The sequence below is a fragment of the Talpa europaea genome (genome assembly GCF_964194135.1).
Source record: "Talpa europaea genome assembly, chromosome: 10".
NCBI classification, from domain to species: Eukaryota; Metazoa; Chordata; class Mammalia; order Eulipotyphla; family Talpidae; genus Talpa; species Talpa europaea.
Genome location: NC_140077.1, coordinates 64743784 through 64770895, shown reverse-complemented (window position 1 = coordinate 64770895; position 27112 = coordinate 64743784). Strand labels below are relative to the sequence as shown.

At 39.1% G+C, this 27112-nt stretch overlaps 1 protein-coding gene and 1 pseudogene across 4 annotated transcripts in view; one reads left to right on the top strand and one right to left on the bottom strand.

Moving 5' to 3' along the window:
• Positions 1-27112, top strand: part of PI4KA (phosphatidylinositol 4-kinase alpha) — a gene marked incomplete at its 5' end in the record, with an annotated part of 146792 nt that overhangs the window by 17672 nt on the left and 102008 nt on the right. For all 3 annotated transcript variants that reach the window (XM_084245811.1, XM_084245812.1, XM_084245813.1), the window contains 3 exons: positions 19491-19607; positions 23004-23097; positions 25059-25147. In XM_084245811.1, coding sequence (XP_084101937.1) covers positions 19491-19607; positions 23004-23097; positions 25059-25147 — 300 coding nt within the window. The remainder of the gene's footprint in view (positions 1-19490; positions 19608-23003; positions 23098-25058; positions 25148-27112) is intronic.
• LOC311179156 (small ribosomal subunit protein uS2-like) lies at positions 32-841 on the bottom strand (annotated as a pseudogene). Its single transcript has one exon. The product of its transcript is annotated as a small ribosomal subunit protein uS2-like (transcript).

The window sequence follows — 27112 nt, the reverse complement described above, 5'->3', positions numbered from 1 at the left end:
ATACAATTTAGTGGTGTTATTGTCATAATGTTTTACTGCCATCACTGCCAGAACTCTTTTCATCTTCTAAAACTGAAATTTTAATTACAAATTTTTCCTCCAATTTTCCAAAACCTTATTTTCCATCAACCTTACTTTCATTTTCTGCTTAAGTCTTTTCAGTGGTTATTCCTACCCACTCAATGGCCTGAGCATTGGGAGCTGCACACCAGTCTTCAGTGGCAGGCTGGACACTCCAGTCTTCAGTAGGGAACTGCTGGAGAGGCGCAGAGGGCATCTGCATGCCTTCAGACCAGTCTGCCTCCTCAGGCTGAGAAGCAGTAAACTCAAGACCTGGAGGCATCGATTCACACTAAAATTCTCCTTGGTGAGCCTGCCCTTGCTTTTCAGTCTCTTCAGGATCCCTGTAGAAGTAGAGATCAAGTATAATTTCCCATGAGTCTTCACAGGAGAGGGTGCCACACATGGGCAGAACTCCCTGGGCCAGTGCCCATCACATGAGACCCACTGAGGGAGCTTCTTTATTGTTGTGGGAGATGGCGACATCCACAAAGCACAGAGGCTTAGTAACAACCAAAAGTTTTGGTTTCTGGAAAGCTGCCTGGATCTGGTTGATGAAGGTTCTAGGAATGAAGCAGCCACCAATAGAAGTGGCTACAATGGCAGCGGCAAACTCCAGCACAGCTCTCTAGCCAGTGTTTCTGGACCATGTGACACTGATATCAGCTGGGTTTTCAATGGCAGTAATGGCACAAGATGCCCCCAGAAGCTTCTCCCAGGTTCTCTTCAAGTTTATGGTATAATGCTATCATTTTTCCTTTTGTTAGATGTACTGTTCCATTTAGAAGTCAAAGCTCCAAAGAATTTGAGAACATTCTCCTCCTTCATTTGCAGGACATCAAGGACTCTGGATGTTGTGAATGTTTCCCTTTAAGTCACCATGGGAACCCACCCAGCACAAGGCAGTATGGACCCTTCTTTGGGTAGTGTGGAAAAGTTACAATTTTTCAAAATATTGGTATTGTATCCTGCAACCTTGCTCAGCTTAGTTATTAGTTCTAATACTTAGTGCATTCTTTAGAATTTTCTATAAACAAGGTATGGCATCTGCAAATAGAGAAGTTTTACTACTTCTTTCCCAGACTGGATGCCTTTTATTTCGTTTTCTTGCCAATTTTCCCTGGCTAAAATCTCTAGTAAAATGTTAAATAGAAGTGGTAAGATGGACACCCTTGTCCTGTTCCTGATCTTGGGGGGTTGGAGAGGGCAGCTTTCAGTCTTTGTTATGTTACCTGTAGTTTTTCCATAGATGATCTTTATCAGATTGACGAAGTTCTTTCTACTTAGTCTATTGTGTGTTTTTATCATGAGAATGTTGGATTTTTTCAAATGCTTTTTTGGTATCTTTTGCAAAGTTAATTTTTAAATTTTGTTAGGATAAGTCTAAAGTACCTTTCATCATGGGAATAGTTTAGCTCACCGCTGAGGTGTGACCCTTCTAAGGTCTCTACTGAATGCTTTGAGGGTCTTCCTCTCTGGCAAAGAAAAACTCAGATTCCTCCCAACTCTAAACTCAGTGGGCCATTCACTTCAGAGTTTGCTGGTTGTTCTTTGCCTACCTTCATGGAATATCACTCTACACTGGTGTGTCGTAGTGTTCATCAACCATTCAGGGGAACTCTACTGCAGATATTGGAGCTTTTTTTCTCTTGAGTTCTCTCCTCTTCAGGATTTTCAACTGTTTTAGACTTCTGTGCTTCTGTTTTTGTCTCCTCAATGCAGTGAGGTTAGTATGGCCTTCTAGGGGAGTCCTTCCCTGTTTTGTGGTCTGGGATGTATCTTCTGGCAGAAAACCAGGGCAGTCGTTAGACTTGGTTTGTTTCCTCTTTGTCAGGTATTATGGGCCTGTGCTTGTCCAATATGGCTTTATATACTTGTCTACTTTTCTGGTTGTTTCATGGCAGGAAGATAAATCCAGGTCCTGCTATCCTCTCAAGACTGCAGGTAGAGGTTCTTGGATCACAGGATTTTATTACACAGTAGACACTGCAAAAATCTATCTGGCATCTTTCTATATATGAGAAAACTGAGACTTGAGGGAGATGATTTGCCAATATTGGCATACCTTTAAGAGACAGACAACATTCTGTATATTTCTGTAGATATACAGACTTGGTATTTTGTGCCTATCTTTAGGAAGGAAATACAATAGCAGAGATGTTTTGGTAGGGTCACTTAGATAAAAAGAGGCAGAGCTAGGCTGAAAAATCAAAACCTTCTACTCTGTGCAGCTCCTCTGATTTTCAGAGTATTGCGCCTTGATATGATGTGCCAAGAATTAGAGATGTGCTTTTATAGTACTGTATCATTCAGGCACATGAGAAGTAATGAAGAAATGGTGACTCATTAATTGTGCGTGAGGGCATGTGTAGTACTCACTGCCTGTATTGAATGTTGTAGGAAGCCATGTTAATGCTGCCATCTGCAGATAACCAAAGTGCATCTTGAATGAAACCCCCATCTAGAGCTGTTAGCTCAGAGTCACTTAGAACATGTCAGCTTATGATCAGTGTTCTCTGTTTGAGTTTGTAGTACCTTTGAGAAAGACAATAAAAATAGTTTCAACAAAAAAAAAATCTTCCTAATATGTAAAGCTTAATCTGTAGTTCTCAGGGAATTTTGTTTCTCCAGGAGACTATTCCCAGAGGTTTCAGATAACAAAAGTTTTACTCTCTTAAAAAATCCTTTAACTAGCCAGCTTTATTTTGACCTGAATAACTAATCTACACCCACTGTTTTGCTTGATTTTCATCTGCAGTTTTCTACTCAGTCATTTACACTTGTGAGGTTATTTTATTTTCTCCTTATCACGGCCTCCCTCTAGTATTTCCCTTTTAATAGGCTTGGGTTACAGTACTGTCAAGAGTTCTTTTTTTAAATTTTTTTTATTTTTATATTCTCCATACAATTGCACCCCCTTATTTTGACCCCATACCCTCCTCCCCCCCACCCCCCATGTGTCTCTGGTTCATAGTTGTTAGTTGATTTTGATTTTTTCTTTCTTATAGTTATTCTTCTTCCTGGTCCCTTATTTAGGTTTTCTAGATTTCTGCTATGAGTGAGACCATCCGGTATTTTTCTTTTTCTTTTTTTTTTAAAGATTTATTCATTTATTTATTTATACAAGCACTGGGTACAGTCAGAAGTGTGGGAGGGTGAGAGAATTCACCAGAGCCAGAGCAGGGAGCAGAGCAGGCAGAAGGACTGAAGTACACTGCTGAGGGGAGCAGCGGGCGGCAGGAGAGGTCTGCGCGCCATGTGGGACCCTCCTCCGGTGGCTGGGGAGCAGCTGGGTATCGAACCGGCGCCTCCGAGGCCGCGGGCAGCTTCGCAACCCAGCGCTCAACTGCTGCACCACCAGGGAGGCCCTATTTTTCTTTTTCTTTCTGGCTTATTTTGCTGAGCATGATCCCTTCCAGTTCCATCCATGTTGCTGCAAACTGCATGTGTTTATCTTTTTTGATTGCTGAGTAATATCCCATTGTGTATATGTACCACATCTTCTTGATCCAGTCATCTACTTTTGGGCATTTGGGTTGTTTCCAAAGCTTAGCTATTGTAAACAGTGCTGCTATAAACATAGGGGTGCAGGTGCTCCTTGGAATTAATGTTTCTGTGTCATTTGGGTAAATACCTAGGAGTGGTTTGCTGGATCATGTGGAAGCTCTATCTTTAGTAGGTTGAGGAATCGCCACACAGCTTTCCATAGCGGTTGGACCAGTTTGCACTCCCACCAGCAGTGCAGGAGAGTTCCTTTTTCTCCACATCCTTGCCAACATTTGTTGTGGCAGAAGAGCTAAAAAGAAACTTCTCCAAAGAGGAAATGCAAATGGCCAACAGGCATATGAAAAAATGTTCAACATCACTTGTAATCAGGGAAATGCAAATCAAAACTGCAATGAGATACCATCTTACACCAGTGAGAATGGCACATATTAAAAGAATTCTTACATAAGTAAGTAAATTATCAGTAGCTCTATCCCTTCCTGTGCAAATCAAAACTGCAATGAGATACCATCTTACACCAGTGAGAATGGCACATATTAAAAGAATTCTTACATAAGTAAGTAAATTATCAGTAGCTCTATCCCTTCCTGTTTTCCATGAATTAATTGACTTTCTCAACATGGTGTGTGTGGAGCCTTTCTGGATCATTTTGTAAATGGGAATAACCTTGGCCATCTCTCAGATTTTGAATTTGAAAACCTTTTTATAATAAGAGGTTCAACATATATCTCCAACCCCTTGAAAGCAAACAACTTGTTACTTTGCTGTAAAATTCTGGAAAAAAAATCATTTTGAGTGATTTTTCCCCCTTTTCATTTAAAAATTATAGTGTTAAAATATTTGACATTTAGGGCCTCCCCAGTGGCGAAGCGGTTGAGCGCTGGGCTGCGAAGCTGCCCGCAGCCTCTGCAGCGCTGGTTCCATCCCCGGCCGCCAGCAAGGGTCCCACATGGTACGACACACCTTTCCTGCCACACCTGCTGCTCCCCTCAGCAGTGTATTTCGTCAGTCTGCCTGTTTTTTTCCTCTCTCTGGCTCTGGTTAATTTTCTCACCCTCCTGTGCTTCTGACTGTACCCAGTGCTTGTATAAATAAATAAATAAATCTTTAAAAAAAAATTTCTATTTACATAACAAGTAGGTAAAGCAAAATACTTACAAAAACTAGTGAACAAAAACTAATGAAAGGAGCTTTCTGAGGTTAAAAGGGAGGCAGAAGGGAGAAAGGGTTGGAGGGGGAAGGGAGAAAGGGTCAAAGTGGGAGTGTAAGGGATAGTGGTGGGGAAAAGACAAAGATAAATAAGAAAGATAAAAAATTAAAGTAAAATAATTCAAATACTGTAGGAATAAAAAAAACCAAACAAAACAATAGCCAGCCAGGGCATTTCTTTTTTTCCCAATTCCTTGCCACCGCTCTTTATCAGGGGCTCCATTTTTTGCAATGCAGCATTTATCATACTGAATCATAATTGTTGGTTTCAGTGTTAACTTTCCTAGGATCCAAGAGAGAACCTTGAGGGCAGGGTTAGTGTCTTATTCACTGTTGACTTACTGGCGCTCCACAAGGCTTAGTGGGAACTTGGGGCCAGGGATGGGGTAGAGATTATAGTGTTAAAACTTTATTCTGCATTATTGACCTTGACCTCTCTGTGTCTCAACTGTAGAATGAGGATAATTGATACCTACCTAATACATTGTTGTGAAAATTAAACAATACAGACTAGTACCTGAGGTATGATAAATGTTCAAACTGTTAACTGTTATCTTTTGGGGCAGGGTATCCATAGAATTGGTTCTCCCTTCCCTGAGGTATGATGAGTTTTATGGGATCTGGGTTCAAGTCTTCACATATTTTTCTCACATGAGTCCTCGTTTCTGAGTGCATTTTTTATCAGAGCCTGGACTTTGTGCCAAGCTTTCATTTGATATCTGATTTGTTTTATTCACTAGTTGTTGCATAATTCTCACTGGATTTGTAACTCTCACTGAATTGTAAGGTTTGTGAGAGAGTGACTGTATATTATACATTGCTTTGGTTATTTTTCCATCCATCTTGCTATTCATTCAGTGTTACAACAAATATTTGTTCAGGGTCAGTTGCATGGCAGCACTGTGCTCAATACCGATTCTATTACAAGCACTGGAATGTAGTTAAGCCCTGCACTAGGAAGCCTGAATTCTAGTGGTCCTGTCCCTTTTTTCCCTCTTTTCTTATTAAATGCTTGTGGCATTGGCCCCATTAGTGTCATTAAGTAGTTAAATTTTTGGAAGTTAAGTTAAGTTTTGGAATATGTAGGGAGCAATGGCTACAACAGTGAGGAGGACATAGTTCTTTGCAATGAACAGAAGACAAGTATACAAATATTTACAAAATAAGATATAAGGAAGGTAATTATCTCAACAGAAGCACAGCATTCCTGGTGGGCAATTGAGAAGTATGATGGGAGAGATGGTGTTACTTTGCTAACCTCTGGGAAAGATTTTTTTTCCCAATTGTTTTGAAGTTTTTTTTTTTTTTTTTTACCAAAATTAACTTCTTTATTTGTATGTATTTTATTTTATTTTATTTTATTTTTATTTATTTATTTGTTTGTTTGTACATGCACTGGGTACAGTCAGAAGCGCGGGAGAGCGAGAGAACTCACCAGAGCCAGAGCGGGGAACAGAGCAGGCAGAAGGACCGAAGTACACTGCTGAGGGGAGCAGCGGGTGGCAGGAGAGGTCTGCGCGCCATGTGGGACCCTCCTCCGGTGGCTGGGGAGCAGCCGGGGATCGAACCAGCGCCGCGGAGGCCTCGGGCAGGTTCGCAACCCAGCGCTCAACTGCTGCGCCACAGGGGAGGCCCTATTTGTATGTATTTTATATCAGGTGTAGTCCCCATATAATTTCCACCACCAATTTACACATTCACCATCACCTTAGTCCCTTGTGCTCTTTCCACCTATGTTTTCTGTTTTCCTCCTCTTGCCCCTCCCCTGCAGAATGTCTCTGGAAAAGTTTTGAGAAGGAGGAGATAGTCTTAGAGAAGGATGGATAGAACTTTTATAAGGGAGACAAGGCAGGTCGAATAAAATGTTGCAAATAAGTGAAGAACATGGAAAAGGTTAGGCAGGGAGGAAGAGTGTTGTATTTGGGATCTGAATATTTGGGGGAAGGGTAGGCCTTCATTACCATCCTGGGCATGTGCATTGATTCACTGGGGCAGGGAAGCTGGTATATGTTCATGAGCCATAAATAATATTGGAGTCTGGAGAGACAAAAGTCAGACAGAGGGCCTAGTTAAGAGTATATTGCCTAGAAACACTACGTGATTTGCACATCAAAGACATCTTTACAGACACATCACCCAAAGCAGTGATAGTGAAGGCAAAGATAAACAGCTGGGACTACATCAAATTAAAGAGCTTTTGCACAGCAAAAGAGACAATAACAAAAACAAAGAGAAACCCCACCAACTGGGAGAACATTTTTGCACCCAACACTAATGATAAAGGACTGATCACAAAAATCTGCAAAGAGCTGATGAGACTCATCAACAACAAAGAAAATAATCCAGTCAAAAAATGGGCAGAAGAGCTAAAAAGAAACTTCTCTGAAGAGGAAATGCAAATGGCCAACAGGCATATGAAAAAATGTTCAACATCACTTGTCATCAGGGAAATGCAAATCAAAACTACCATGAGATACCATCTCACACCAGTGAGAATGGCACATATTAAAAAAACTAGCAACAACAAATGTTGGCGAGGGTGTGGAGAAAAAGGAACTCTTCTGCACTATTGGTGGAAGTGCAAACTGGTCCAACCACTGTGGAAAGCTGTGTGGAGATTTCTGGACCTACTAAACATAGAGCTTCCATATGATCCAGCAATTCCACTCCTAGGTATTTAGCCAAAGGACACAGAAACATCAATTCCAAAGAACACCTGCACCCCTATGTTTATAGCAGCACTGTTTACAATAGCTAAGCTTTGGAAACAACCCAAATGCCCAAAAATAGATGACTGGATCAAGAAGATGTGGTACATAAATACCATGGAATATTACCCAGCATTCAAAAAAGATAAACACATGCAGTTTGCAGCAACATGGATGGCGCTGGAAGGGATCATGCTCAGCGAAATAAGCCAAAAAGAAAAAGAAAAATACCGGATGGTCTCACTCATAGCAGGAATCTAGAAAACTTAAATAAGGGACCAGGAAAATGAATATAAGAAAGTGAAAATCAAAATCAACAAAAAACTATGAACCAGAGACACTTTTAGGGGGGCGGGGGCGGGAGGGGAAGGATTGGGGTCAGAATGGGGGGGCTGCAATTGATGGGGAATATAACAATAAAATTTATAAAAAAAAAAAAAAGAGTATATTGCCTAGAATTGAACTTAACCTCTTTTGGTCTCCTTACCTAATATGTAAACTAGGAGTAGGATCACACATGATCTGTGTAGAAGTAAATGTCAATCGCTCTGCGTAACCTCATTCAGTCCTCCATCTATTAGTGGTCCTTAGGCTTGAACAAGTTAAACTAATGTTTGTGTTCCCTATTTCTTTTTTTTTTTTTTAAAGATTTATTTATTTATACAAAAACCAGGGTACAGGCCAGATTCGTGGGAGGGTGAGAGGATTCACCAGAGGGGAGCAGCAGGCGAGACAGGAGAGGTCTGCTGCGCCATGTGGAACCCTCGCCGGCCGGCCGGGGTTGAACCGGTGATGCAGAGGCTGTGGATAGCCTCATAGCACTGCGTTCAACCACCTGCACCACCAGGGGAGGCCCTGTGTTCCCTATTTCTTTAGAAGAATTTTACCAAGAGAAAGTATGTCTCGTTCTATTTTTTTCATCATGTTTTGCTAATGAAATAAATAAATTTTGATTTATACAGAGCTGTGAAATATTTTTAAGACCATTCTGTTAGGTTAAGTTTTATATGCCCAGGTTTCTTTGTTTCTGGTGGGTCTGAAGTTTGCTTGCTATTGTAGCTGTGGCTGTCTTTGTTAGGGCTAAAATAACTATCTCTTTCTCAACTGAAAAGAGAAAAACTTGCTGAGTCTAGCAAGATGGTTGCAGAGTGAAGATGCTGGATTTGCTTCCTCTACATATTTACAACTAAGTTACACATAAACAGACACTGACTACTGAATGAGGAATGGCTGACTATTGTATGTATGATGAAGGGTGATGACACGACAGAAGCGGGTAGGAAAAGCTATAATAAAACTCAGTTTAGGGCCCTCCCTGGTGGCGCAAGGGGTTAAGACCCTACCTGTGAAGCAATCCACAGCTTCTGCAGCATGAGATCGATCACTGACCAGGGAGCAACCCACATGGTGCAGCAGACCTCTCCTGACTTGCCCGTTGCTCCTCTCAGCAGTATATTTCAGTCAATCTGCCCGTTCTTTTCCCCACTCTGCTCTGGTGGATCCTTCCACCCCCCACGCCTCTGGCCTGTACCCCAGTTCTTGTGTGCATAAATAAATAAATCTTTAAAAAAAAAACCCAAAAAACTCAGTTTAGAGCAATACTGGGACAGTACAAACTATGAGAGGAAGGGGGAGCCTCACAGAGTCCCTCTGCTGTTGTTAACTCAAGAGCACATACCTAGATTTGGGACTTTAAAAATCCTGAGGACTGTGGTAGAGAAGGGGTGCAGAGTATGCAGGACAGAAGGTGGATAACTAAAGAAGTAAAGGTGTAAGTAGTTATTGTAGTTATTGTCAACTTGAGCCTGTAGCTCCCAACTAGAACAGTTGAAGCCTGAATTGTCAAGGGCTGGCTAAATCAGATCAATTGTGTCTCCTTTCAGAAGAGGCTATTAATTTCAGCCGAAGGTTGTGAAATGCCTGCCTCACCCTCACCAGGGCAAAGCTAAGAAAACAGAGTTTGAAGCACTTGGATCTTTTTTTTTTTTTTTTAAATAATTTTATTTTTACATTGTTCTTTTTTTTTTTTTTTTTTACAATGTATGCTTTCTCATCTCAGTTATAGTCCCTGTGAAATTCCCACCACCAATTTACCATGTACCATCACCATAGTCCCTTGTGCTCTTTCCACTCGTTTTGATTCTACTCCCTTCTACCCTTGCTAGAGAATGTCTCTGGTTTACTGTTGCTTGTGTTTGGGGGAAGGGATGTGCTGAACAAACTCCATATAGGCTTTGTGGACTCCACCCCCACTCCATCAAGACACTGGGAACTACAAATCCCATGACCACCAAAGGGAGAGTTGTGAGGACCTGAGGGCAGAGTTAAGCAGCCATATTCTCTGTTTGGATATTTAACCAGCATGGTTGGGGGGGTGGTGGCAGGTGGGGGGAACCCCTTGGCGTCATGGCGCTGGGTTTTTCACCAGCTCTTGGCAGGTCATTTGGGATTCCAGGTCAGAGGAATGGGTAGGACGCATTTATGAATTTATCTCCCTCTTTTCTCCCTGAGTTATTCATTTCCTCATTTCCCCTTTCCTTGTAAATAAACCTTTGATTAACCTTTTGTGTGTGCCTGCAGTTTAAGTCCCCTTTAAACGTGTGGGTGAGGACCCACAGTCAGGCAATCTGTTTTATATCGGGGTTGCTCTGTAACACTTGCTGATTTTGCTTTTCACTTTATTATAATAACAACTTTTTTTCTCCCTGATACATTATTTTGATCCTTTACATTCCTCCTATAAGTGAAACCATCCGCTATTTTTCTTTCTGGCTTATTACACTGAGCATGATCCCCTCCACCTCCATCCATTTTGCTGTGAACACCATGTGTTTATCTTTTTCGATTGCTGAGTAATATTCCATTGTGTATATATAACACATCTTCTTGATCTATTCATCTATTTTGGGGTGATTGGGTTGTTTCCATAGTTCACCTATTGTAAATAGTGAAGCACTTGGATCTTAACAGGAATGAGCACTCTAGAATAATTCTCCAGTTACTGAAAATGAAGAGATAGAGAAACATATCACATATACTTAATCAAGGGAAGTATCAGTCCAGCAGAACTGAGGAATCTTTTTGATGAGTTTAAAGTAACAGTTATGACCATGTTTTCAAACTAAGAAAAACAATGAATGACCAAAACAGAAGAAAAATAAAGACAGAAAAAATGTGATACTGCTACAAATAGAATTAATGGGTCTAAAAGTGGTGTAATGGAATTAAGTATGATAGAGGGCATCAGCATCAAATACAAATAAATAATGGAGAAAATAAATGAATTTGAATGCACAGTGACTGAGTACATAAACAGGACATAGAAAAAAGAATTAAAAAAAATGAAAGAAGTGTAAGAACAACTGGGGATAAATTTAAGAGAAATAGTATCTATATCTTGGAGGCCCAAAAAGTTTCAAACAAAATAATACCAGACCTATATACTCCAAGACAATATAATTAAACTGTTGAAAGCTAATGACAAGGAAAGAATACTAAAAACATCAAGGAAAAGAAAAATAAGCTATAAGGCAACACATTTCAGGTCATTGGTAGACTTCTCCAAGAAGAAAATGGCAGGAGATATTTACTGAAAGAAAAAGACTTCCAACCTAGATACTTTATCCTGCCAAACTATCACTCAAGACAGAAGGAAGGGGCTTCCCTGGTGGCACAATAGCACTCTCAGGCTATCAGCAGCCACTGCAGCATGAATTTGATCCCTAGGCAGGGGGCTAACCCACATGGTACAGCAGAATTCCCCTGTCTTGCCTGCTGCTCCCCTCAGCAGTGTATTCATTCAGTATGCCTGTTCTACTTCCCATTCTGTCTCTGGTGAATCCTTTCAACCCCCTGCACTTCTGGCCTACACCCCAGTTCTTGTATGCATAAATAAATCTTTAAAGAAAAAAGACAAGGAAGGGTAAGGCGTGTCATTGAAAAACAAGAAAGAATATATCAGAACCAAGCCAGACTTGAAAGAAGTATTAACTGTGCTATTATAAAGCAACAACAAAAAACAAATTTAGAGGTAACACACCTAAATTATACAACATATAGGAGGAGGAAAGTAAAAATACTGGCACATCAGGAGAATGAGATCAAACCTTATAGAAATAGTAGCATCGTACATTAGTACAATATAACCTTCAAGCAAAATCAATAGAAGTAATACATCAGAAACAAAAATGAAACTTAAAAAAAGGAAGATGTCAAAAAAGAAAAACAAACAAAAACTAATAAATAACAAAATGGCAGTAACACTTATGATTCAGTAATGATCTTAATTGTAAGGCTTGAATTCACCAACTGAAAGGTATACAGTGACGGAGTAGATTTCAACCCAAAGTCCAAACTTCTGTTTATAGGAAACACATCTTACCACCAAAGACATGTACAGATTTAGCATTAAAGGCTAAACAGATGGTAACCAAAAAAATCAGAAAGGTATACTTATCAGATAAAATAGATTTCCACTTTAAAAAGTCAGTATGCTGTAGAGAATGACATTGCATTTTAATTAATGACCTAAGACCTTAAGAATAAATAGCACATGCACCAGATCATGGAGCATCAAGATTTATAAAGCAGTTACTAGGTGGAACTAAAAAGAGATATTGACAACATCACCATAATACTAGAGGATTTTAATACTCCACTTACAGCTATGGACAGATCAATAAGTCAAAGAATAAATAAACAGTAGTCTTAAATGAGGAGTTAGAATAGGTTCAACATTTATAGAAACTTCACCCACAAACCAATGTACAAACTTTTATTTTCAAGTGCGCATGGAACATTTCCAAGAAATAGATATGTTAGAACAAAAACAATTGTCAATAAAACTACAAAGATTGAAATAATATCGAATACTTTTCTAGCCAATAAAACTAGAGATCAACTATTTGAAAAAGGGAGGCATTTTATTTATTTATTTATTTTTAAAGAGGCATGTATATTTATTTATTTATTTGTTTGTTTGTACATGCACTGGGTACAGTCAGAAGCGCGGGAGAGCGAGAGAACTCACCAGAGCCAGAGCGGGGAGCAGAGCAGGCAGAAGGACCGAAGCACACTGCTGAGGGGAGCAGCGGGCGGCAGGAGAGGTCTGCGCGCCATGTGGGACCCTCCTCCGGTGGCTGGGGAGCAGCCGGGGATCGAACCAGCGCCGCAGAGGCCGCGGGCAGCCCCGCAACCCAGCGCTCAACCGCTGCGCCACCGGGGAGGCCCAAGGGAGGCATTTTAAATACAGGGAGACTAAACAACATACATAAATAAATACATCTTTGGATTAAAGAGGAAATTAAAGCAGAAGTCAAAAGTTGAGACTAATGAAAGATGCAAACTAATAGAACTTATGGGTTACAGCAAAAGTAGTATTAAGATGGAAAATAACTGTAGTACAGGCCCGAATTAGGAAACAAGAAAAAATTCCAAATAAACAATATTACACCTCAAGAAACTTTTTAAGAGGAACAAACAAGATTTAAAATTTATAGAAGGAAGGAAATAAAATAGTGGAAACAAATCAACAAAATCATCTAAAATATAATTGAAACCAAGAGTTGATTTTTCGAGAAGATAAATAGGTAAACCTTTAGCCAGACAGAAAAAGAAGTGAGAAAACATTAACAAGCAGAATTAGAAATGGAAGGGGTGAAATTACCACAAATGGTACAGAAATAGAAAGGATCATAAAACATTACTACGAACAACTGTATGCCAATACATTTGATAACCTTGAAGAAACAAATTTCTAGAACAATATTGTTTATGAAGACTAGGAAGAAATAGAAGAGTTAAATGTCCATCACAATGATGGAAATTGAAACATTAATCAAAAATCTCCTCAAAAACCCCAAGTTCGGGACCACACAGCTTTACAAGGGAATTCTAACCATTTTTAAAGAACTTATTCCCATCCTGCGCAAGTTGTTTCTAAAAATCCAAAAAGAGGGAATGCTTGCTGATACATTTTATGATGCCAAAATTAATATTGAAACCAAGGAAAAGTTTTTCTCATAAATGCTCAAAGTAAAAGGAGAAGTGATTCTCATCCCTTATTTTCAAGAGGGAGAATTAAGTTTCTTATTTTTCATTTGTAGTTGTATTTGTCTTTATTTGATCTCATCTCTCATACATATCTGGTTGGTCTGTCTCTATTATTCCTAAACAAAAGCAGGACGTGCCCAGTTTACCCTATATCCCCAGTACCCAGGGCAGTGCCTCCCAACGGATAGGTCCTCAGTAAATAGTGAATGAGTCAGTTAAAGGCCTATTGATTTGATTACGTCTGATAGAAGCCATTTTTTAAAAAAGATTTATTTATTTATCTATACAAGCACTGGGTACAGTCAGCAGCGCAGGAGGGTGAGAGAATTCACCAGAGCCAGAGCTGGGAACAGAGCAGGCAGACTGACGAAATACACTGCTGAGGGGAGCAGTGTGCGCGACTGGAGAGGTCTGCATGCCATGTGGGACCCTTGTTGGCAGCCGGGGATGGAACCAGCACTGCAGAGGCTGCGGGCAGCTTCGCAGCCCAGCGCTCAACCGCTGCGCCACCAGGGGAGGCCCTGATATAAGTCATTTGAAGGCTGTTACTGAAGAGCAGTAGTGTGAACATATTACCATGTAATAAGCATGTTAATGTGCTTATCATGTAATGTAAAAGTGAGTCCTGACTCTTGGCTAATGACTGTACCTTTGTAGTAGGTACATTATCTCATCTAGTTCCATAAGGACTGCTGCTTAGAATGAGGCTGAGGGTAACTGGACCATGCCAGAACCAAGACATGACTCTAAATTTGACTCCAAAGTCTGTGTGTTTCCTGCTGCTAAAAATGGTCAACTTTAGATTTATTTCTATACAACAGAAACATAAAACACAATCCTTACCCTGCCCCCAAGGAAATCTCTCTATACAGAGAAAAGGACTGAAAGCAAAAATACTTAAAATAAGAAGCATATTTGATTGATGTGGGGAGCGGGAGGGCTGATGAATTTTCTTTTGTATAGTTTTTCATATTTAATTGTGAGCTTGTGCCAGTTTTGACAGCTTTCTGTCTAATAGCACATTAGCTTTACCTCTAGAGTTTGTGGCATAAGGTATCTTCTGTGTGTTTCAGCAGCATGTAGAGAAAGTATTACACATAACAGAGCAAAGTAGATAGACTTTGATAGGACCCCAGATCCCTGACTTCAGTTTGTTGTCAATCATTAATCAACATTTTTTGGACATCAATGACTCATTTTGATATAAATAGACCTTTTGATTTTTTATTTATAGGGATTTTTCTTGAGAGACTTTATTCTTTCTGTAGGATGTATGTGGCATAGTAAATATCTCTGAAATGAATTATGGTTGATATGCAGCTCTCTTTGTATTTTGTTTTCTTTCTAATTGTGAAGCACATTCTTCTATGGAGAAAAATGGGAATTTAGCACTTCTGCTCTTCTCCTGCCTGTTACTTTATGCTCTTTTGTCTATGCATTTAATCATACAAGCATTGTTTTCCCTATATATGTATTATTTAATTTACTATTTTTCCTGATTACATGGTAATATTTTCACCTAGAACATATAAAGAAGCACAAAGAAATGTAAAACCACTGGCTACCTTACCTCTCAAAACTCTAATATTTTGATAATTTTCTTCTAGGATTTCTTTGAATATGATAATTCAGATCATTCCTGAGTTTATGGAAAATTTAGAGCATTGTTCCATGTCACTGCTTATTAGAAAAATATTTTTATTTTATTTTTTAAATTTTTTATTAAATTTTTTACATCATTGCTCATTTTTTAATAAATTTTATTTTTATATTCCCCATACCGTTGCAACCCCCTTATTTTGACCCCAATCCCTCCCCTCCCCGCACCCCACCCCCCCTAGATTATCTCTGGTTCATAGTTGTTTGTTGATTTTGATTTTCACTTTCTTATAGTTATTCATTTTCCTGGTCCCTTATTTAAGTTTTCTAGATTCCTGCTAAGAGTGAGACCATCCTGTATTTTTCTTTTTCTTCTAGCTTATTTCACTGAGCATGATCCCTTCCAGCTCCATCCATGTTGCTGCAAATTGCATGTGTTTAACTTTTTTGAATGCTGAGTAATATTCCATTGTGTATATGTACCACATCTTCTTGATCCAGTCATCTATTTTTGGGCATTTGGGTTGTTTCCAAAGCTTACTATGGAGAGCTGTGTGGAGATTTCTTGACCTACTAATCATTGCTCATTTTAAAACCATATTTGCTTACCCCCACCCCCTCAGGTGTAGTCCCCATAGAGTTTCCTTCAGCAATGCACCCATACACCATCACCTCAGTCCCCTGTGCTCCTCCCTCACTTCCTCCCTCACTCCCTCCCTCTGATCCCTCTCCCACCTCCTTCCTTGCAGTATGTCTCTGGTTTATAATTATCCGTTTTTGCTTTTTTGTGTTTTGTACTGTTACTATTTTTTTACACTGTTACCTTATTTGGTTCCCTATATTCCTGCTATAAGTGAAACCATCCGATTTTTTTTTTCTTCTGGCTTATTTCACTGAGCATAATTCCTTCTAGTTCCATCCACATTGCTGTGAATGGCATGAGTTTATCTTTTTTGATTGTTGAATAATATTCCATTGTGTATATATGCCACATCTTCTTGATCCAGTCATTTATTTTTGGGCATTTGGATTGTTTCCAGGTTTTACCTATTGTAAATAGTGCTGCAGTAAACATAGGGGTACAGGTGGTCTTTTGAATCAATATTTTTGTGTAATTTAATATCTGTGGTATTAAACTTTATGAAAACTTTGTTTCTGTATGCCCAAAATGCTTGAATATCAGTAATTTCATAGGGATCAGCCTAATATTCATCAGGAAGTTGAATATTTTTTTCTCCTAAGTTAATTAGATTAAGATTTTCAATTAATATGTCCAGTACTATGGTGAAGGTATTTCATGTGATACTTTAAATTGCTGATTGTTTCTTTTATGGTTATTCCTAGAAGGAAAATTGCTAGGACCAAGACTCATCCTTCTGTATAGGCTAGAAGGTGCTTTTCTCTGTGATATCCTTTTGTATTTGTTCATTTAAAATCAAAGCATGTAAAAGCAATTTGCTTTCTTTTAAAAGAATTACAATGGTGATTGATTAATGCATTTTCAGGCAAATACTGAGCACTAAACTGGATTTCCTTAGCTATTGGAAAATCCCACAAGACCATATGAATCTCATTGTGTCCCCAGTGAATCACAAGGCTACTGCCTCTTGGTCTGTCTTATTCAGAACTTCTTTGTGGCAGAGATTTTTCAAGATGGTCGCACCATTTTCCTTTTCATAATAAATCCAGATTTTTGTTCCTTTATGACTGACATTTACTGTTGGTTTGTTTTGAAGATAACCCAGATGTTTTTTCAGTATGTTCAATAAGTTGCTGACTTACTACCTGCTTGCCTTCTTCTAGTCATCAATATGGCATACCTAGTAACAATAAATGTTATTTATTGAGTACTTACTGTGTGCTGTGCACACAGTGTTTACACACTTGTGATTATTTATATATATATTAAAGATTTATTTTATTTATTTATGCATAAAGAACTGGAATCCAGGCCAGTGCAGGGGCGGGGGAGAGATGAGAAGATTCACCAGAGACAGAGTGGGGAGCAGAACAGGTGGAACTACTGAAATACACTGCTGAGGGGAACAATGGGTGAGACAGGAGAGGTCTGCTGTGCCTTGTGGGTTAGCTCCCTGGCTGGTATCGAACCAGTGTTGCCCATGTCGCAGTGGCTGGCGATACCTTGATAGCACTGATACTTTAACTCCTGCGCCACCAGGGAGGCCCCCACACTTGTGATTACTAAAGAATCCTCCAGGGAGGCACTGGGAGTGTAGGTAGGTTTGGGTAACCTGCTTGCTGGTACTAGCAAGAAGTGGGGACACTGGACTATTGTTACAGAAAAGTATAGACTTTAGTCATTATGCTTCATTTCCTCTGCGTAACATCTCTTTAACTTTTGACCCAGTTTCCTCAGTGTGTGTGTTTTGTGTTATAATAATTTCAGAAACTGAGATACCCTTTTTTAAAATTGATATATAGCATATGAGTTTCAGGTGTACAACATAATGGTTTGATATTTGTATGTATTATGAAGTAATTACCACAGTAAAGTCTGGTTAACATCCATCTCCAGACATGGTTATAATTTTTTTCTTGTGATAAGAACTTTTATGATCTACTTCTTAGTGGTTTTCAGATACACAGTATAGTATTTTATATATTTTTTACATCATTTTTCATTTTTGTACAATGTATGCATTTTTATCTTTGTTATAGTCCCCATACAATTCCCACCCCCCTTGTTTTGATTCTACTTCTTTCTCCCTCCCCCACTGTGTCTCTGGTTTATAGTTGCTTGTTGATTTTGATTTTTACTTTATTATAATTAGTCTTTTTCCTGGTCCCTTATTTAGGTTTTCTAAACTCCTGCTATGAGTGAGACCATCGGTATTTTTCTTTTTCTTTCTGGCTTATTTCGCTGAGCATGATCCCTTCCAGCTCCATCCATGTTGCTGCAAATTGCATGAGTTTATCTTTTTGATTGCTGAGTTGTATTCCATTGTGTATATGTACCACATCTTCTTGATCCAGGCATCTATTTTTGGGCATTGGGGTTGTTTCCACACAGTATAGTATAGTATTTTAATTATAGTCACTGTGCTTTTCACCTCTAGGACATACTTATTTTGTGATTAGAAGTTTATGCCTTTTTTATTCCTTTTTTTTTTTTTTGGTGGGACCCTCGCTGGCGGCCAGGTTACGAACCGGCGCTGCAGAGGCTGCGGGCAACCAGCTGAACCACCAGGGGAGGCCCAGAAGTTTATGCCTTTTGACTGCCTTAGTCTGTTTCATATCTTTGAGTTTAGGTGGATTTTTCTTTTAGACTCCAGCTATAAGTAAGATTACATGGTATTTGTCTTTTTCTGTATGATTTCTTTCACTTAGAATAATGCCCTTAGGGTTCATTTCATGTTGTCACATCCATTGTCCTTTTTAATGACTGAATAATATTCCTCTGTGCATATATGTGTGCCCGTGTATCACATTTTCTTATCCGTTCACCAGTCTCTGGGCACTTAAGTTGTTTCCATATCTTGGCTATTGTAAATAATACTGCAGTGAACATGGGGTGTATATATCTTTTTGAAGTTATATTTTTGTTTCCTTTGTATAAATACCCAGAAGTAGAATCATATTGTAGTTCTAATTATAATCTTTTGAGGAACCTTTATATGGTTTCCACAGTGGCTGCACCAACAATGTACAAGGGTTTCTTTTTCTCCATATTTTCACCAACACTTATATATTTTTTGTCAGTCTCACACTTGTATTTTTTGCCACACTCTTGTATTTTTTGCCAGTCTCAGAGGTTTGAGATGATATCTCATTGTGGTCTTGACTTGCATTTCCCTATTAAGTGATAATGAACACTTTTTCTTGTGCCTGTTGGACATCTGAATGTCTTCTTTCGAGAAATTTCTATTAGATCTTTCATCAGTTTTTTTTTCAGTTTTTTTTGGTTAATAGGTTGTGTGCATTCTTTATATATATTTGGATAGTAACCAGATATATTATTTGCAAGTATTTTCTCCTGTTTGGTGCGTTGCTTTTTTATTTAACTGGTTGTTTCCTTTGCTATGTAGTAGTTCATTAGTTTGATGTAGTCCCACTTGTATTTTTGCTTTTTTTAATCTTTGTTTCTGGTGTTAAATCCAAAAAGTCATTGCCAAGACTGATGTCACAGAGCTTACCCTGTGTTTTCTTCTAGCTGTTTTATGGTTTCAGGTCTTATGTTTAAGTCTTTAATCCTCATTGTGAGTTAAAGTGATTCCTTTCTATGACCTTTTAATTGGGAAAAAATAACCTCTGGGCTTTTATGATACTGAATTATTTTGAAAGTGGCTATAATAGTTTTTTAATCAGTGGGTTTTTTGTTTTGGTCTTACTTTCTAGGTCCAGAAGCTGCTTTGTATGTGCCCAGTAGATTTCCATGGAATCTTCCAGTTAGATGAAAGACGGAGAGATGCCGTTATTGCATTGGGCATTTTTCTTATCGAATCTGATCTTCAGGTAAGTTTTTACTAAATTATAAGTGTTTCTGCAGTGTTAAAGTGGCATATAGTTATGATTTAAATTTGTATCTGTTTAAAGTTATCTAAAGTATTAACATAGAAAAATGTATACAAACCCAATAAAAGTTGTCAGTTGTGGGTAAGAGAGGGTAGATGGAACATGTGAGATTAAGACTTATTAATATATATCTTAGAAAAATTTGCTTTTGAACCATATGAAAATATTACACTTCTTTTAAAAAACATTTTTGTTTGTGTGGATTTTTGGCCAGAAAGTTAAAATTACTTTTGCAAAGTGGTTGTGTGCCTTCCTGAGTATATTTGATTTTCAATCTCAGGTAAAATACTGATCAGTCAGGCTCATACCACCATTTTTTCTTCCAAAAAGAAAGTGTATTAATTCCAACTTTAATCATGCTATGTTAGGAAAATAAAGATGTTTATCTAAAAATGTTAACTTGGATATCCTGGGAATTTTGCTTCAGTAATAATGTTCTCCTGTTACATTTGGGGAAAACAAAAACTTAGTTCTAGAGCAATAGTTTGAAAATTAAATTCATTGCCTGATTAAGGTCGCATGAAAAACCAAAAATAGATATATAAGCAGTATTTTATTTTATTTATTTAATGTTTATATGTCTTTTTAAAAAATATTTATTTATGCATACAAGAGCTGGGGTACAGGCCAGAGATGCGGGGGCTGAGAGGATTCACCAGAGATAGAGGGGGGAACACAGCAGGCAGACTGATTGGAGTACACTGCTGCGAAGAGCAGTGGGAGAGACAGGAGAGGTCTGCCTTGCCATGTGGGTAGCTCCCTGGCCAGCCAGGGATCGAACTAGTGCTGCAGAGGCTCTGGATTGCTTTATAATGTGGTGCTTAACCCCTTGTGCCACCAGGGAGTTCATATATATGTCTATTTTTTACATTTTTTGTACAAATTTTTTTGTACAATTGCACAATGTATTTTTTTTGTACAGTGTTTGATTGCGTCTTTCAGATGTAATCCCCATAAAATTCCATGACCAAGTCACTTGTGAACCATTAACCATAGTTTCTTGTGCTCTCCCCTTCCCTGTTTTGACCTCTCTCCCTCCCCATCTCCTGTATGTCTCTGATTTATAGTTGCCTGTTAGTTTGTCTTTTTTTCCCCCCTGACTCCTTGTTTGGTTTCCTTGTATTCCTCCTATAAGTGAAACCATCTGATATTTTTCTTTTTTCTTCTGACTTATTTCACTGAGCATAATCTCTTCCAGCTCCATCCATGTTGCTGTGAATAGCATGGGTTTATCTTTTTTGATTGCTGAGTAATATTCCATTGTGTTTATATATATCTTCTTGATTCTGTCATCTGTTTTTGGGCACTTAGGTTGTTTCCATATCTTAGCTATTGTAAATAGCACTTCAGTAAACATAGGAGTTCAGGTTTCCTTTTGAATTAATGTTTATGTGCCCTTTGGGTAGATTCCTAGGAGTAGAACTGTTGGGTCATACAGTAGCTCCATTTTTAATAGTGTGAGGGTCTTCCACACATAAGCTGTAAGTTAATTCTTTTTTCTACTTATAAACACAGAAAGAAGGCGATAATTTCTCTTTTTCTATTCACCAAATCCTATTTAAATTTCAATATAAAAATAAAGAGAGGAAAGGAAGTTAAAAAAAAAAAAATCCGTAAGAGAAACTACTGCTGTTTACATGTGTTTTACTTGAAAATATCTTTGGTAAACATTACTTGATAGATTTACTTCTAAATCCCTAGTACTTGTATTAGACTTTTTAAGATAGCAAGGAAGAGATTAGTACAAATTATCTTTGGTGTAATTTTTGGGTTCTAGGTAAGGACTGGCAGATCATAGGGTGGCAGCTGATGTCCTGTGAACTGTATAGTGTGTCTCTAGGGTCTCATGGACACCAAGACAGGAGCCATCATGTTCGGGCAGCCTGCTGAGCCCTGGAGACCTCCTTTTTCTTGGTTCACCGGGTGTTATGTTCTTGCCTCCATCCAGGATGGACAGTGACATTAACCTTCTTCTTGTCCAGTCTTTGGCTTGCCCAGGCATAAGCTCTGGTCAAAGAAGCAGAAATAGTTTAGTCATCACAGGCTGTGTAAGAAAGAACACACAGGGCCACTTCCCCTGCACAGCCCTGCAGGCTCAGTGGGGTTTTGTGCCCATTAGTACAGGAGGATCCTGAACAGATGTATAGCCAGCTCCTTTTTATCCTTTAGAGGGAAAATTACTTTGTTTTCATTTCACTAAGAAAAGTTTTCTGTTTTGGTTATCTGTTGCAGCCTAGCGAACTACCCTGAAGCTTAGTAACTTAATGGAACAATTTTTTTTTTCTCTCCCTCATGAGCCTGCAATTTAGATAGGGTTCAGAAAGGTTCAGTCTCTGCTCCATTCACTGTCACCTGGGTGACTCCAAGGCTGGACCCTGGCATCATGTGAAGGATTGTTTATACACATGTCTGGGGTTTGATCCTACATGTTGGCTGGTTCTTAGCAGGGACTCTTAGCTATGGGACCTCCATATACATGGCCTCTCCATGTGGCTGGTGCTATTGTCTGGGTTCTAAAGGGCAAGCTGCATTGCGTTCTCTAACCTAACCTGGGAAGTCAGTGTCATTTAGTGTATACTAACGGTATATACTAAAAGGAAGTCATTAAAGCAGTTCATTTTCAAGGAGAGGTGAATTCCATTGACACCACTTTTCAGTTGAAGGAGTATCACAGAATTTGAGTCTTGCACTAAAAACCACATGTTTTTTCAGTATTTTAAAACACCAAATAGTATTCCCCTTCTCTGGAGCACACTTACTTAATCCTTAATTGGAGAAGGTATAGTTAGGAAACAACACAAAGAGCCAAGGATGAAATGTTATGAAGTCATATATTGATTGTCTAGTTTGGAAACCATAAGAAAGTAATTTTTTTCATTGATGTTGGCTATAAAATTTAATGCTTAATTTGAGAGGGAAAAAAAAGAAACACGAGGCAGAAAATTAAAAAAGATTTAAGGACAATGGTCATGAACAATAGAAGCATTGCCAAGTTTAGAAACTTTGGCTGTGAGTTTCTCTCTAGACCAGAGGATCTAATCCTGGAACCTTCTTAGGTGCTTTCTGAACCCTTCTCACTGAAGACAGTTTTGAGTGTGTGTGTACAAGCAAACTTTCTCCTTGGGAGGCTCTCTCATGTGCCAGCACCCACAGGAGGCCAAAGAACCTGTCTTGTGGGCTCAGGCAGAGCCTTCAGAAGCCACTGTGAGTGAACAGGAAGGGTGTGATGCCATGTGGACTTGCATCTTTGAGATGATCGGGATGTGAATACTACTAGTCACATATCTTACTAAATGCAATCTTATTGTTATTATTATTATTATTTTTTTTTTGTAGCACAAAGATTCTGTGGTTCCTTACCTTCTTCGACTTCTTAAAGGTCTTCCAAAAGTGTATTGGGTAGAAGAAAGCACAGCTCGGAAAGGCAGAGGTAATTTTGTATAATGTATTCCCTGAGTGCAAGGAAAATCATGTATGTTCAGTGTCTGTTAAGGATCAAGGTTTAATTATACTAATATATCAGTTAGGATCCTGGCAGCAGTCTGTCTACCCACCTGTGACTATGCAGATGCTTCCTCTCACCAACTCTCTCCCTCCGTAGGCAGCAGCCTTCCTGCCTGCCCATGACCTGTACCAGCTCTTCACTGACTTCCCTCAGTGGAGGCAGCTCTCCTCAAGGCCGCCCGCCTGCAACCATGCAGGCCTCTCTCAGCAAAGCTGCCCTTTTCAGAGCAGCTCTTTCTGCCCGCTTGTGACTATGCAAGAGTCTTTTACTCTTCTATCCCTTTCTCTAATAAACCTGCTCTTTCACATATTAAAAAAAAAAATTCTAGCTGGTTCCTTTTCTGGTTGTGGTACATACAACTGCCTGCCTACAGCAGTATGGCCTACAGCAATATGGCCTGCACTCACTGTTGTCCAGAGCCCACGGGGAAGGAAGAAGAAGAGAGAGGCTGGACAAGCTAGCTTTCCATTGTATTCTTAGAGTGAGTAGAAACTTTGAGACCTTCAGAAACCTTTTCTCATATCTCATAGGCCAGAATTGGGTCACCTGCCTATCTCCAAACCAGTCTCTATTACCCTTAGATTAATAGGCTTACTTCCTGGAGTGACGTCAGTTCTCCAGATTGCACTGCTGCTGCTCACAAAGGAAGCGAGTGAGATGGATGTTTGGACTCAACTGTAATTTTAAATTCATAATATGTATGTGAATAGATCATTATAGTTTTATCACTTTGTTGCTCTGTCTAAGTTTCAGCTAAACTTTGCACCTTTAGAAATGGAGTAAATTCACACATATTTATTTTTAACTTTTATTTTATTTTGATTCATCTTTAAGATCAAAGGGAAACTACTCTCTTTCCTCCAAGGCCCTTTTTTCCCTTCCGCCTTTCTGGCTACCTTCCTTCCCCACCTTCTAAAGTATTTTGTATAGGTCCACTATGTGCCAAGCACCATAATAAAAACACTTACAATGCTGATGTTCTTATATACTGATTTCCCAAACTATTGGATAGAAGCAAGCGCAGCTCAGAAAGGCAAGTCTCCAAAATTAGCGTGGGAGACTTCCAGCATTTTAGGTTTAAGACTCACATGGTTTCCTGTAATCTCCCTCTGTGTGGTCTGAGGCCCACTTTTGGATATAACAGGAGGTTTGTGGCGTTAAAGAGGTGATTTGTTGGTCCTGGTTTGTGTACTCAGTTTGTTACAGATGGGTTTTGCTATTCTTAAGAACATCCTGCTTGTGCCTATATTCCTTTTGTCCTTTGGGTTTTTATCATTTCTAATGATTGGCTTTGGTTAAAACTGACAGGCCTCAAGTTATTACCTGTAGGGTAAGGAAAAATGTCAGGCTTTTCTGCCCTCCTGCCATCAGGATAGATGATGGATCCTTGTGGTCCTGAATGCATGCCTGATGGCAGGCACCTGGAATAGGGTGTGGGCATAGGTAGATGGGATTCACCTGGGCTGAGACTGGGCTTTTAAGGGCGGCGTCACGGGGATGCCAACAGAAGCCGAAAGAGAAGCCGATGAAGAAGCTGAGAAGAGCAGAAGAAGCCGAAAGAGAAGCCGAGGGAAGCAGCAGAAGCTGAGAGAGAAGCAGAACGCTGGAGAGCCCAGATAGAGTGAAGACTTGCTGGGGGCTGGGAGGCCTGCCAGCCTCCTGGCCCCCCAGTACCCCTGCCTGCTGTGTACCGGGTAAACCCCAATAAAAACCTGCAAAGCCACTGAGGACTCTGATTCCTCCTTTACCCGGTCTGCTGGATCAGAAAACCTGCACCGTGTCCAGGTCCTGACTCTACAGGAGGGAACACACTAAATTGGGTGGCCAGTAAGTGAGGCCCAGCACCTCATTTTTGATGATCTGCTTTGTGTATGTTTGCCTTCCAGGTGCCCTCCCAGTTGCAGAGAGCTTTAGCTTCTGCTTGGTAACTTTGCTGTCTGATGTGGCTTATAGGGACTCTTCCCTGAGGGATGAGGTGAGTGGCGAGTTGGTATGTATTTCTATCAGATCAAAAAGAATCCCAAAGTAACGAAGAAAGAAAGAAAAAAAAAAAAAAAAAGACAGGAGTGATTGGATTGTTTATGTTGATTTATTTACTTTGGTAACACAGACCTAAGAAATATTTAGTATTTGCTTATAGAACTTTTCAGGTTATCCTGATCACTTGAATCTTACCTTTTTCAGCTTTCCTACTATTCCTGTGAGATAGGCAGCAAAAGATAGAGGCAACTCGTTTTCCTGATTCTTTTGTTGGGGAAAAAAGTTATTCAGAGAAGATACTTTCTGGATTTGAAGCTATACCTTTTAAGTGCCCAAATTTTATTAGTTTTCATTAATTTTATTGGAAATGTTGGAGTATGTCATGTATTTCATACTTCCCTTCTTTGTAGATCAAAGTTATGGTTATAATTTAAACTTCTAATTAATCAAATATCATTATTTTGAAAATCCCCTTTTTTTAGTGGCTTATTAATCCATTCATTTTTTTGAGCATTTTTATTTTATATATTTTTTACATCAGTTTTCATTTTTGCACAATATATGCATTTTCATCTTGGTTACAGTCCCCATACAATTCCCACCCCCCTGAAAATCCACTTTTATATGTTGCTATCCTTAGGTCCTGCCAAGAAATGCCTGGTTGCTTGCCTATATGCTAAATTCCCCAGCTAGCATTTTGAGTATTTGTGTCCGTTTTTAATTTTATAAATCTCATTTCTTGATTACAAATTGTATTGTCAATATTGCTGTCATTGCATTCTCTTCCATTTTTCTTTCTTTAGAGTCTTAATTTTTTGTAGATTACTTAAAGAGAGAACTATAATTGTTAGAATCACAGATTGTTGTTTTAAGTTAGCAGGCCCTGAGTTAAGGATTTGTCTATAGATAGCACTTACCAAAATGGAGAGATTAACATTGAAGATGATATAACTTTAACATGTGAAGTGGAGAAATTACTGCTTTTCAAGTCTTTATAGATTATTTAGCATCATGCCACATTAGTAAAATATAAGAAATTGGACTTGGTTATGAATGAGTTTTATCAGCTCAACATCATTCTTTGCCTGATTTCCTAAGACTGATAGTCAAGGGAAATGAGGTGGATATAGTCTAGTTGATCTCTATCAAGGCATTGGACAAATCTCCTTTTGACATTCTGAAATTATGGGCTGACTATAAAACAATTTGAAGAGTTTTCAGAACTTTCTGAAGGACCCTCCATAGTGTGACTGGCAAGCCAGAGGCTTGCCGGAGCCTCTGGTTGTCCTGTTGTTCAACCAAAATGAGCCAGGTCCTTAAATGAAGATACAGAAAGCTATTTGATCTCTTTTGTAGTTAACATAAAGCTGGGAATCAAAGTGAACTGATGATGAATTAAAATTAATAATGTGAACTTTTGAAGAGATCAACAACTACTTAAGTAGAGGTAGCAGAGCTTGGGAGCAGCATTATGAAAAATATTAAGTATTTTATTTCTCTGTATGCTCATTGAGCCCACAGTGTGATGTGGCTACTGAAAAACTAGAATCTATGTAGAGTTTGGTGATTACTTGACTACCACAACTGGATACGGTTTCAGATACACTGAAGTACAGTAAAATAAAAGACAGGCAGTCAGCATTGTGAAGGACTTGTAATCATAGGGATTGGTTGTAGAGAACCAGGGATATTGAGCCATGTGAAGAGATTTGGGAGCCTAACACCTGTTTCTGGAATATGGAAGAGGAAGCAGCACCACGGACCAATGAGTATAAGCCCCCATTGGCAACAGAGGCCCAGAGTTAGGAGGAACTCTGAAACAGTCCAGAAAGAGTTTCTATCCTTGTAAGGTCAACTGATTGGCTTCTCAGAACTGTCAAGTGGGAGTTGCATATGAGATACAGGGTTGGACAAGATGTCTAAAACTGCTCCTTTTGCTGAATTGATTTTGTGATGTTTA